The sequence below is a fragment of the Poecilia latipinna genome, unplaced genomic scaffold, assembly GCF_001443285.1.
Source record: "Poecilia latipinna isolate Pla-1442-1.1 unplaced genomic scaffold, P_latipinna-1.0 Scaffold14, whole genome shotgun sequence".
Lineage (NCBI taxonomy): Eukaryota > Metazoa > Chordata > Actinopteri > Cyprinodontiformes > Poeciliidae > Poecilia > Poecilia latipinna.
The window spans coordinates 498,425-511,268 of record NW_015112630.1 but is presented as its reverse complement, the minus strand read 5'-3'; the positions used below and the strand labels follow the sequence as shown (position 1 = coordinate 511,268).

Sequence of the window (12,844 nt, the reverse complement as noted above, 5' to 3'; positions counted from 1 at the left end):
GTTCAGTCACCGGATACACAAACAGCAGACTGCACTTTAATTTGGAGGTTTCTTCAAATATGCAGTCTTTTACTGGCCAGTGAGATCAAGATGTTCCCGTGGAAGGAAGATGTCGCTGGGCAGAGTTTTGTAGCTCTGTAATGTCAAGGGGATTGCAGCTGGGATTCCTTCTTCTTGTAAGATCTTATGGCAGGTGACATCTAGATGCATTATTGCCATCTACTGTGTTGGAGTGTGGGCCAGAGTATTTTACCTAATTAAACCCTAATTAAACTATATCATTGTATATAATCCTGTTTCCTTTGCAAATTTTATAAATGCTTAATTTATCTTGTCATGTTTAACCAATACCTTTATGTCTCCGGGACTACTCCTTCCTGGGACTTGTTTTGTAAAGAGGTAATACTGTGCATTCTGGGATTCAGAGTTTTTACCAGTCTCTTTAGTTTTGTGCGGGTAGTTCAGTCCTTGTCCACCAACATGGCTGGGTTCAGCAATGAGTGACATCTGCAGATAAAGATCTAGGTCATGCCACAAAACCCAGTGTTAAGTTCACAACAAGATGACATAAGGTGATATTTTGGGGCAAAACTTTACATTTCCCTATTTATAAGAATTTTACAAATCACAAACAGGGCCTTAAAGAAAAGACTTTTAATATGTAAGTATTCAGTCCAGGTTTAATCAAAGTATTTTAGATTTGGCCCTTCAGCCAGAAACATATTTAGCAGTTAGTCATTTGTGGTGTTCTGACAGTGCTTGCAAATCATGTAGATCATTTTGTCATGGTTTCTCTTTTTCTTCTGGGAATCTAAAGTTCAGCCACAAACATTATTTTAAAATGGTAGAGGCCTCCTTAATGCTTTTGCAATCAAATGTTGTCAGAAGGTTTGTGATTAAGAACTGGTGACCAAACGGCCCCCATTTCACGTTCTGCCCTGTTGATCTGAGAGGGGTTTGTTTGATTGATGAAAAGGTCCGCCATATTGTCCTGTTCGCAACAAATGGGTGGCGGAGTGCACGAAGCAGATGTCTGGCACATGTGTTTCTGTGTGTGACAAATGTGCCAAAGATCTCGTCGCTCACTTGGACACAAAAGGTTATATAAAAGGTTGTGCAAAGTGAGAGTTCATCTGTCAAACCGACCAAGAGATTAATACAAAAACTGAACTATTTTTTTAAAGTGTCTTTATGAGACCGCTACTTTCTATTTTTATTATTTCATTGAATACTATTTCAGATTGTTGTGTTATTTTTGTTCAGGTTGAGAAAAATATATATGTTTCGCTAGATTTTTGACACCATGTCAAAGCAACAACACGGCCTACACTGACTCTGTGCTTCAGTTAAACACCAAATAATCCTGTGCTGCATCATCACCATTACTATCACATGACTGAACAGACATGGCCAAGCCCCTCCTGTAATACAAAAATGGCAACAAGATGGAAATAAGTATCAGTCGCTAATATCGGACCAGTTTATCGGACTGACACAAATATGTTAAAAAATGATCATAGCGGCCAATACTGATGTTGATTGTTTCAGGACTGGGCCAAGTTTTTGGAAATCAAAATATGGTCACCTAGTGCTTACCGACTCCATCAAAACGAGCATTAGAAAGGATGGATGGATGGAAACAAAATTTGGACAATGAAATGGAGAATAAATTATGAAACTACAAATATTTTGTTAATCATGAAACAAACTTTACCTGGACATATAGTGAGGTGTGCATCACCATATCATATATGTTCATTACATCATTTGGATTTTTATTATCATCAAAATTACGCCAAATAAAGTCTTTAAATTTCTATACAATAATCAACTTTTTAAAATAAGTGACAAAAAATTTAACTCTTTCACGATATATAATTTTTTTCCTGTTCCTGTAATTCTTCCACTTATCTTCGTGTAGGTACTATTGAAATAAAAAGCTGCTATTGCCACAAAAATCGTACATAAACATAAATCTGCATAATCGATATTTTCAGGTTTTATTGGGAAAAAAAGCTTTACAAAGGAAATTTGACAAGCAGCTGCACCTTTTGTAGATAATGCAATAAAACTAAAAAGATAAGAACAAAACAAAAGTCTCTGCTAAGACAGATTTTGCACTCAGCTACAAAATATCATACATACATACAAACATACATGGATACAGAATTGAATTTACATCATGTCAACAGTTTATGTACACATCATCTTAAATATTAATCATCTATTTGCTCGTTTCAGTGTAGCACTTGTGAAATACTTGGAATAACCGACCTGCGATGGTGAGTATTAGTCGAGTTAGAGGAGGTTTTGTTTTTTTTTTTTTTTCTTCCAGAAGGCAGAGTGTGAAGGCACCAGATCTAAACGTAGATGAGAGGAGCTCTTTAAAGAGTAAATATTATCACACAGCTTTTATTTCTGAACCCAGCCCTGATTTGAAAGGGAGATAAGGTTTAAAGAATTAAAGCTCTTATATCTTTTATTAGTCACTACTTATTGCCTTGCTTTAAAAATATCCTTACAGCATAGTTTTATATATAAAAAAAAAACAAACAAAAAAAATGTTTTCATCAGCATTGCTACACAGCTAATATCCCCTGGCAAGAAGCTGAAGTTTTTCCTTTTCCTATGATTTCTATACAGCAGGGTGGACAGATAAATTGGCCCCATTTCTTTAATTTCGGTAATCTGTGATTGGTCGATACTTACAGCCCACCACGTCAGCTAACAACACTCGCTCCATTGTCGCAGGCTTAGCTTTCTCGCTACATTTAGCAACTTTTAAGACCCAAAAAAAAAAAAAAAAAATCAGTTTGAGCTAAAAATGTAATTGGCAGGTCAGACTTTTAAAGATCGGCGATCGGCCAGGAAACTGCAATCGGTGCGCGCCTGCTATACAATAAACACCTCTTTAACTTTCACACATTGTGTCATGTATTTCATCAGCATTCACAAAGTAGAACATATTTGTTAGGTGGAAGATAAATTATTCTCATCAGCCTGATACTAAGTAAAACCCAGTGCAATCGACTGGACTCAGTCTGGGGGCACAGCAGACATGTGGAGGAAGGTACCATGGCCACACGGCAGAATAGATTAGATCTAAATGTATTTGTGTGTTGGAATGACCCAGTCAAAGTCCAGACCCAAGAATTCAGTATCTTGGCATTCAAAGCTGGAAGAAGTCTTGGACCTGTGAGCATTTATCAGGAGTCAAACGCATCCTGTTATTGACAGAGTAGAAACACAAGGCACCTTTCTGATCCGCAGCGTGATTTATCGCATCTTTTTTTTTTTTTTCAACCTGGCTGGAACGCACTGTCGCATTTGAAAAAAAAAAAATAAATAAAAACACTTTGCATCACATCCTGATGCTTTCGCTTTTACACCCTATCACAACAGAGCTGCTTGTGTTTTTTCAACTTGGCGTGAAACAAATAAAAGAGGGTGAAAACAGGAAACGGTGAAGTGCGGCTAAAATAAAAGCGGCTTTAAAAGAAGAAGTGCTCTCCTGTAGGAAACGGTGACGGCGGGGCGGAGAGCGGCGTTCTGCATAGATCCTCGGGGCCACGCCCCCTTCCATGAGGTGGGAGAAGAGCATCACAGTCTGGAATTCATCAGCTTTATGTGCACACATTGAAGCTCAGCTTTTTTTTTTTTTTAATACATTCTGAGAAATACTGCTCATTGTGATGTGAATATCCATCCCCTGCACCATGCTGGATTTTATTTTCGATTTTTTTTGCCTCATAGATTCCTTTGCACGTCAGGCAGAGACACCAGGGGTGGGGCGGCTCCTTGGCAAGCGCAGGCAGGCGGCTGCTCCCGTTATCGCCCAGTTTACATCCTTAAGGGAAATGTGGAAGGGTAAACATTATGTTTGGAGGGGCGGGGCAGGCTGTGAGAACACAGAGGGGGGCTGGAGGAGGGGGCCGAGTGTTTGAGGTCATCTCATCTCTGTGGACGTCCCGCTGATGGCACGGAAAACATGGAGGGAGTTCTGCAGCAGCGACCGCATCATGTCCTCCTGGTAGATCTGATGGGTGAAGAGGAAACACACAATTAAAAAGAAGCTCTTTCTCTTTCTCACACACACACACACGCAAAGAGCTGCATGGGCGGTGGGACTTGGGTCAGCACAGGCCAGGATGAAAGGAGAAGCGGGATCGTAGATGTTTGATTCTGATCCACCGATTGGCTTCGCTGTCGGAGCGTTTGGGGTCTTTAACGATGCATTTGTGGAATCCCTCTATGCATTAAAAACAAAACCGGATCTGGATCTGCACGTTTTCCTTTGACGCACACATAGGGAAAAATCAGACACACACACACACACACGCACACACGCGCGCACACACACACACACACACACACACACACACACACACACGTTTGTTTTGCTATCTTTGTGGGGACTTTCCATTGACTTCCATTCATTTTTTCCTCATTTCTACAGCCTAAACCTGACCTTTACCCTTTTCCTAACCCTAACCATCACATCCCTAACCCTAACCAAAACTCAATTCATACCTTAGCCCTAAATCTGACCTCTGGCCCCAAAACAAGGTTTCCCCTCGTGGGGACCAGGCTCCAGTCCCCACGAGGAGCAATTGGTCCCCACAACGTAGTATATGTCAGGAAAATCGTCCCCACAAGGTATTACAAACAAACGCACGCGCACACACACACACACACACACACACACACATGACGTCTCCTAGCAAGTTGAAGGAAAACGGCTTTTTCTAGCCATCAACAAACTACTGGCAGAATCCTGGTAGGATAACAGAATAATCTGATCAAAATTGTTTGAGGTCATTTAAATTGGTTGGTTTTCTGGACTTTGAAGCAGAGTTGATACATTTCTATCAGCTTTAACGTTACCCTGATGAATCTGTTCCAGAATCAACCTTGGTGAGTTGGAGAATGACCGTTTTTCCTCACTTTCTTCTCCTACTACTCTCCAGTTGGTATTTGCTGCTATTTCAACTGTTAACTTCATGTTTTTTCTCTTTTTTTCCCCTTCATAGAAGATACATCTGGCCTGCCACTACATTCCTTCCTGGCTGACAAAATGCTGCTGTCGACTAATCATCCTTCCTATCCTGCTATTAACTTTTTACTTTCACGAACATCAAAAATAATCCTACATCCTTTCATCTTGTGCATTCTGCTCTGTTTTCTCAAACCTCCAGTTGGTTGTTGCAGATGGCTGATTATACTGAGCCAGGTTCTGGTTCTGCTGGAGGTTTCTTCCTGTTAGAAGGGAGTTTTTTCTCTCCACTGTCATTCCATGCATGCTCGGCTAATGACACCATGCAGGCGGTTGTCTCCTGTCTCTACTTCTCCTCCAGGAAGAGTCAGTGACTATATGCAATCTGCTGGGTTTCCTTAGATGAAAAATGTTTTAACTAGTAATAAACTCTGAATAATAAACTCAGCTTAATGTGAAAGTACTAGTGAAAGTACTAAAAGTACTAGTTCCAATTTTTCACTTATAACTTGGAAATAAAATGTCTTTTTATAAGTGAAATAATCTGCTTGTAGAACTAGTACTTTTTCATAAAAATTAAAATTTTAGTGATGTAAAAGCATCTCCTTTATGAACAGTTACGTTTAAAGTTTTGTCTTATTCCAAGTGTGCTTAGATACTTGCACTAGAAACTAGACCAAAAGACACTGGGTAAGATTTGATGTTTTTGCAGTGTAAACGTATTAGAAAGATGAAAAGAAATTTACAAAATGTATTTACATCAAGGTGTGAGATGGTAGAAAAGCAGAATGGAGTGCCAAATCTGGATGTTTGCTGCAGATCAACAGTTTAGCTTGTCACGTGAGCAGTGAGCAGCAACCCGAGAAGACAGGTTGTGCTGGTATGGTTGCGTGACAAGAGGCACAGGGAAGCCATTGATGGCAGCCGTCCAGGTGTCGTGTTTACAGTCAGCCTGCTTTGCTTCAGAATGTAAAGCTAAAGTCAGTATTTGTGAGCATGGAAATATTCAAACCCAAAACCCGGAGAGCAAATGTGATGGTGATTTGATTAAAGGCGTCTCATTTGCATCTCTTTTCTTGTTTTTTTTTGTTTTTTGTCACTCTAAGCAGCACCGCTGTCGGACCGCGATCCGCTCCTTTCGTTTATCGGAGCGAGCGATCTGATTGGCTGGTCGCAGAAGGAAGCCAAGTGGAATCTAAGTATGTCAAAACAACTTTCCATCTATCTGTGCCAGGTGAAGATCTTTCCATGTGGATGAGCTGAGCTCTACCACTCTCTGCTCAAGGGCTGTCATTTAAAGGGGCAGTACGATGTATTTTCCAGGCATATGGTGCCATTTTAGAGCACAATCGAGTAACTATGTTACATATATTAAAATGATACATATATCAAATATGACTAAAAAGAAATCTGACTTTGTATTCTAATGCCTGGAGATTGTGTCTCAGCTGTTTGCTAATTGCTGCTGGCTAGTAAGAAGGAGTCACAGCTGCATCACAGCTGAATGGTTGCCATGGGAGACAGAAGGATTTCTCAAACATGCATGAAAGAAGGTATGTTTATGTTTATGTTGGGGGAGTAACATAATATGATGTGAAGCTCAAAAAAGTCAATTTTACATGATACTGCCCCTTTAAGGTGACGTGCCTGCCTTGCAAACGATTACGCATCTTTATTTCAACTAAATGAATGGGAATAAAAGGGGGTGCAAAATTATAGTTGGTGTCTGAATGAAAGGATGAAACTGTCAAAACAGCCATTACCTGCTTTTCCTTAAAGCTAAAGGCCAGCACGGTGGAGAGAAGAAAGAAAACTAGTTAGTAGGAAGTAAATCACACACACTGGACCCAACCAAAAACGTACACAAACTCACAATCTCAGCTTTAACCTCATTACATCCTCGCTTGTCATTAGTGGAATCCGACTCGCAGGGATTTTAAGCACAAAAGAAGACATTGTGCGAGCCATCTGATATGATGAAGCGCATCATTTGTTTCCAGGAAGCAGTCAAGAGGAAATTCAGTTTTCAATAATTCCTGGATGCCGAGTGAACCACAGATTCCCGTTGCGGGTCATTATGAGTCAGCTGGATTCCTATTATGAGCAGCCGGAGCGAACGCCCCGACGAGCCGACTGGATGTTTTATCAGCTTAACACCAAAACGGTCAGTTTGCTTCATGTCAGTTCTATCTGATAGTAAAAGTGATCCATGAAAAATAATACATGCTTTTCAACTTTTCTTTTGTCTTGTTTTTTTTTTTTTTTTTTTTTTTAAAAGAAAAAAATTTTAAAACTGAGGCACACTTCCTCCCTGACTGAATATATACTGTTGAGTGTTAGTCTATAAACCAATAATCTGACACATGGGAGGAGCTGCAGACATCCACAGCTCAGGTGGAGAATCTGATCAATGCTACTGTTAGCTTAGCATTCAAAAAAGTCAGAGCTTTATGGAAGAGTGGCAGGAAGAAAACCAATATTTATTAGAACTATAACTTCTGCTTGCAGCTTACCACAAGCTGACACAGCAAACATGCGGAAGTTGCTCTAGTAAAATTGCTGTATTTATCACAAAAAAAATGAAATGTCAAAATAATTCATATCATTTAAGTATGTTCAAAGAATGACATGTCCTGGAAGACATCGTCACTGCTAATCCACCTCATTTGTTGTACGTGTAGAAAGTCAGGAAGAGAGACGTTGAAGTAGGGGATAAGATCAGTGGGGTATGATGGATAAAAAAAATTGTTTGAACTTCCTCCTTCTCTCTCTGCTCTGTTTCCCTTTATGAAAGGGGAGTGTTTTCTCTCCATTGTCGCCACATGCATGCTGAGTATGAGGGATCACTTTAAATTCAACACAAGTAACTGTCTACAGTCGCGACACGCTCGTCCAGAGAACTTAGATGAGTTTCCTTTGATGGGTTTGAACATTTTTTTCCTAGGCTGAATTTTTTTCTCCAATACAAGAATCTCCCAAAAGTAGAATATTTAAAAACTAAAAGCAGACGCATCAGCAGTACAAACCCAGACGGGTTAGCTTGTGTTTGTGAGTGGGACGATGCAAAGATGTGTTTGGAATTGGCGTTTTCTAAGTGAGTCTAAGCGGAGACGTCTCTCAGTTTACACATTATTATCTGATTCCATCTCAGCGTGTAATTAGGCAGAGCTTGGCTTGTCAAATGCCTCAGCTGGCACTCGGAGGTGCCAACTGCGACTTTGCATGTCTGTTTGCAGCGTGGCTCTGTCCACAGAGATGAGATTTTTTTTTCCAGATATCTCTTCTTCCAGTTCCAGAACATTTGTTTTGCGCGTTAGCAGCAGGTGTGGATCGTGTTTCCAGAGGATCTGGTGAGAACCGTCTAGAGTTGCATCAGCTTTTCTTCAGAAAACAGAAAAGATCCGAGTGGACCGGTTGTGACTAGTGCTACCATCACCGCTTTCTTTCCTAATCAACCAAATGTTTTCAGATGGCATCATACCTGCACTGTTCTTTTGCAACTCTGGTTAGGGCCAGGGGTCCAAATGTCTGAAAATTCAATTCAATTTCCTGCGCATTGGCGACCTTGCCCTAAATCGAATTAGAGGTCGTCTCGGGGTCAAAGATGATCAAGGGGAAAATAACTAAAAATCTGACCCCGATAAATGAGGAAACTGAGGAATGTGGATTAAAAATCTTGTGTTGTCTCAAGCTTAAAAATCATCTGCTGAGGTTCAAAGTGTCGAATCTGATCATGTCTCAGTTTCTCCGCTGAATCACATTACAAATTGGCTTTACAATAATCTAAATTGTTTATATTCGTTCTCATAATTCAACCTTACAGTTTCTTCTCAAAATATCTGACTAGTGGCCTGTGGGACGTCAGAGATGATGAAACCAGCAGGATGATTCGCGCAAACATGACTGCTGTTTTGCAACGCCTTGCCTAATCCAACTTTTGAAAAACTGATATCAGTAGGAACCGTCTGTCAGTTGCATGAAGGGAAGAAAAAAGCATTTGTAAGTATTTTGAAAAAAACTGCCTTTAAATGACAAAAGTTGATTTATTAATTCCGTAAACATCTTTATATTTACAACTCCAAACTTCTGGTCTGAGTTTGTTAATTTTTTCCCCCGTTTATTTTATTACTGTTTTATGTTTTTATGATGTAAAGCATTTTGAAGTGCCTGAAATGTGATATATACAAATTTGATCAATATGAAAATTTGGGCCAATATTAATATTAACATTGTTGTTATGGCCGATAACCGATATTATAAATATTTCTCTTCCCTTTCGACAAGGTGAGAAAATGACCCCATAATCCTTTGCTGCATTGCTGGCACTGTCACCTGACCAAACACATACCACATGTATAAACAGCAACAAGGTGAAAATATAATTGATTATCAATATCGACCCAGTTTTACTTGTCGTATCAAAACCAATATGCAGATCGCTAATTCATACCGTTTGAATTTCAAAGTATTTTCAAAATCTATATGAAGTGTTCATAAGATATGTCAGAAAAACATACATCATTTGGAATTTGTGTGTGGAATCTTTCCTAATTTTTTTTACGACTGTAAAGAAGAACAAAATGTGCTGTGGGTTCTATGAGAGAGGAAGTAATCTTTTTCACATTGAGGGGAAATAATCCGATTCTGATCTTTGATCAATTGTTTGCTGCGTCTCTATTTGAAAAACAACTTTTTTGTTTTTTCTGCTAATGCACCAGCTGATGTTTACATGTTTATTTGTGTCTCAATTCTGTTTGTTTGCTTCAGCTCCACCTGCTTCTGCCCAAAACTGCATAACTTTTAGCTACGTAGTTTCAACACTTTGAACACTTAGCTAAAAAAGGCTCATTCCACCTCTTTTTATAAGAAGCTTGCATAAAATTTCAAAAGTTAAAAAGGTTTCTAATAAGTTCAAATTCCCAACTTCAACTAATTCTCAGGTTCTGCAAGATATCACTTCATTACTTGGATTATTTAAAATTAACAAAGTACTTCTCTTCTTCTAGCTCCTTTTTACTTGCTAGCTAGCTTTTTCTACACAACTTGCTAGCTAGCTTGCTAGCAGGGGCATGTTAGCTACTCACTACCCATAGCATCTGCATGTGACTCAAGGCTTTGCTTGACAGAAAAGTTGCACAAAAAAACGACAAAAAAAACAAGCTATGAATAATATGAAATTAATTAGTCCTGTTAGCAAAACATAAGATTTGTGATTAACGTATTTAAGGCCAGCTTACATTTAGTTATGAGTCTATATTTTTTAAGGATGCGCGGACACCCTGAATACAGACATCTTTATATTATTGGTTCATTCCACCATTTTTTTTTTTTTTGGTCACTTGCATAAAATTTAAATGCTAAATAAGTACAAATTCTCATCTTCACCAACTAAGTCTCTTCTTCTACAATCCATCTCTTCATTACTTGTATTCTTCATTGTTGCCCTGATTCAGGCCGTGCTTGGATTTTACAAACTTGTCAAGACTCAAAGATTCCAGATAGGGTAGAAATAATAAAGAATGCCTCTGTTCCTCTGACGTAAACTGTGTGACTAACAGCTTCTACAAACAAGAGCTTCATACTTTCAGATATGACTATAGGAGGTGAGGCCCCATTTCTCAGGTAGCTTCCAGGTTACCTGTTCATGGATGATGTCAGACAGCTCCTTCACCATGTCCTTGAAGTTGGACTTCAGGCCCTCGTGATACTCGAACTGGTCCTCCTTGATGATTCGCTCGTTAATGTCTAGCGCCATGCTGCACGCCTCCACAAAACGCCTGCAGACAAAGAAAAGAGTAAAACGTAAACTTTAACAAAATAATGATAAATCTGAAGCCTATTTGATTAATCTCTTTCGGCCGATGTTTACCTGAAAACCTCTTTGAGCTCTTTGACTTTCTTACTGCCGGATGAGTTGGACTTGCTGTCATCCAGGAAGGCCCGGGCGTACGCCATGGGGCCTGCGTTCACCTGCACCAGCACACAACTCATCTTTGTCACTGATCTCTGAAGAGCCTCTTTATGTGCACAAGTTGAACACAGGACAGGGGACGGTGAGGGCCCGTGGGCCGGGGCCTGTGAGGCGGCTGTACCTGAACCGAGACGCAGCCCTGCAGCTTGAGCTGCAGCTGGATCATGTCCACTTCCTGGCTGGAGCAGAGCTTGGTCAGCTCGGCCGTGCGCGCCCTCATCTCGTCAATGGCCACGTCCACGGGCTTCAGCTCCACCTGCTTCTCCCCCTTCACCTCGATGCGCTTTTTCACGTACGGGAAGGTGTTGGCGGCTGGGGACGAGAGCGCACGCAAAGCCTGGGTGAGTCATGCATGCAAATGTGGCAAAACAAGCAAAAAATTTAAAACAAGCAAACAAACAAAAGCGTCATTTTCCCCCAGCTGGTATTGGAGGCTGCAAGGAGTAAACAGAAGGACTGTCTGTGTTAGGAAACGGAGACAATGCAGAGGCCTGCAGGGTGTTGGTGCTGGTACCAGAGAACCTGGCTGGCCTGATGAGGCGCCGACGGACGGGTCCGCTCTGTCAGCTACCAGCCGCTCACGCTAATGTTCCACATCACACATACCACACACACACCATGTGTTAAATTATTATGAACCTGACGACTCGTCCAACTTTCGCTGTTGTTTTTTTTCTGTCATCCCAATAACAATTAAACAAATGCATAATTAATGTCGATCTGATGGTGACCATATAGGACTGAAAGAAAAACAAACAGCAGCACTTCTCCAAACTGCAGCCTGTCAAAGTGTTAATACTTCTGCACCATTCTCACCTTTTGTTTCAGTAACAAACTCTGATGTATTTTAGTTTATGTGACGCATCAACATAATGACGAAGAGGAAGGAAGACGATACCGAGCTATCTGCTGGAAAACTTGCTGAGCTTTTTAACAATTTAAATCAATACATTTTTCACAAAAATGATATGAAAGAACGTGATTTTAATATACATAAAATCTAGCTTTTGTTCTTTCTATCTCATACTTTTCAGATTTGTACCTCTAAAAACTGAATATCATTTATTTTCTTTTTAGTTGCAGCTTGACAAAATGTGAAAAAGTTCACACTTTCATGTCGTGTAGGCGTGTGTGTGTGTGTGTTCCTTATGTACTTGTTAGGACGGTCCTCCTCTTGCACTGCTCCTCCACGCCACCGTGTTTCTTCCCCGACAGCGTGTACGGCGTCTCGAACACAAAGTTTCTGATGTTGTGGCACTTCTCAAAGTCCGTCTTCTTCTCTGGGGCCTCCTTCTCGTCGAAGTAGGGCTTGACGAATGTCACCTGGACGTAGGCGAACCTGGAGTCCAGCTCCTTGGTGTTCACCTGAAACATCACCCAGAAGGTTTAAGAAAAGAATAGATGTGGAAGGAATCAAAGAGCCACGGAGGGAAGGAGACAACGGCATCCAAAAGCAACTTCCATCCATCCATTTTCTGAACACCCTTGTCCCTCAGTGGGGTCGGGAGGGGTGCTGGTGCCTATCTCCAGCTAACGTTCCGGGTGAGAGGCGGGGTACATCCTGGACAGGTCGCCAGTCTGTCGCAGGGCAACACAGACACACAACCATGCACACACACACACACACCTAGGGGCAATTTAGACAGACCAATTAACCTAACAGTCATGTTTTTTGGACTGTGGGAGGAAACCGGAGTACCCGGAGAAAACCCACGCATGCACAGGGAGAACATGCAAACTCCATGCAGAAAGACCGGGGCCGGGAATCGAACCCAGAACCTTCTTGCTGCACGGCAACAGCTCTACCAACTGCGCCACTGTGCAGCCTCCAAAAGCAACTTTCCAACCGTAATACATAAAGGAATTTGTGTAAAAAGTTG

The 12,844-nt window shown here is 40.8% G+C and overlaps 1 protein-coding gene across 3 annotated transcripts in view; it reads right to left on the bottom strand.

Moving 5' to 3' along the window:
* Positions 1-1,975: 1,975 nt before the first annotated feature.
* Positions 1,976-12,844, bottom strand: part of dock11 (dedicator of cytokinesis 11) — an 88,894-nt gene continuing 78,025 nt past the window's right edge. For 2 of the 3 annotated variants that reach the window (XM_015032003.1, XM_015032007.1), the window contains 5 exons: positions 12,119-12,329; positions 11,086-11,276; positions 10,863-10,963; positions 10,632-10,770; positions 1,976-4,036 (listed from right to left, as the gene is read on the bottom strand). In XM_015032003.1, the coding sequence (XP_014887489.1) occupies positions 3,947-4,036; positions 10,632-10,770; positions 10,863-10,963; positions 11,086-11,276; positions 12,119-12,329 (732 nt within the window). In that variant the 3' untranslated portion in view covers positions 1,976-3,946. Of the gene's footprint in view, positions 4,037-6,756; positions 6,773-10,631; positions 10,771-10,862; positions 10,964-11,085; positions 11,277-12,118; positions 12,330-12,844 lie in introns of all 3 variants that reach the window. The other variant, XM_015032012.1, reaches the window with a different exon arrangement.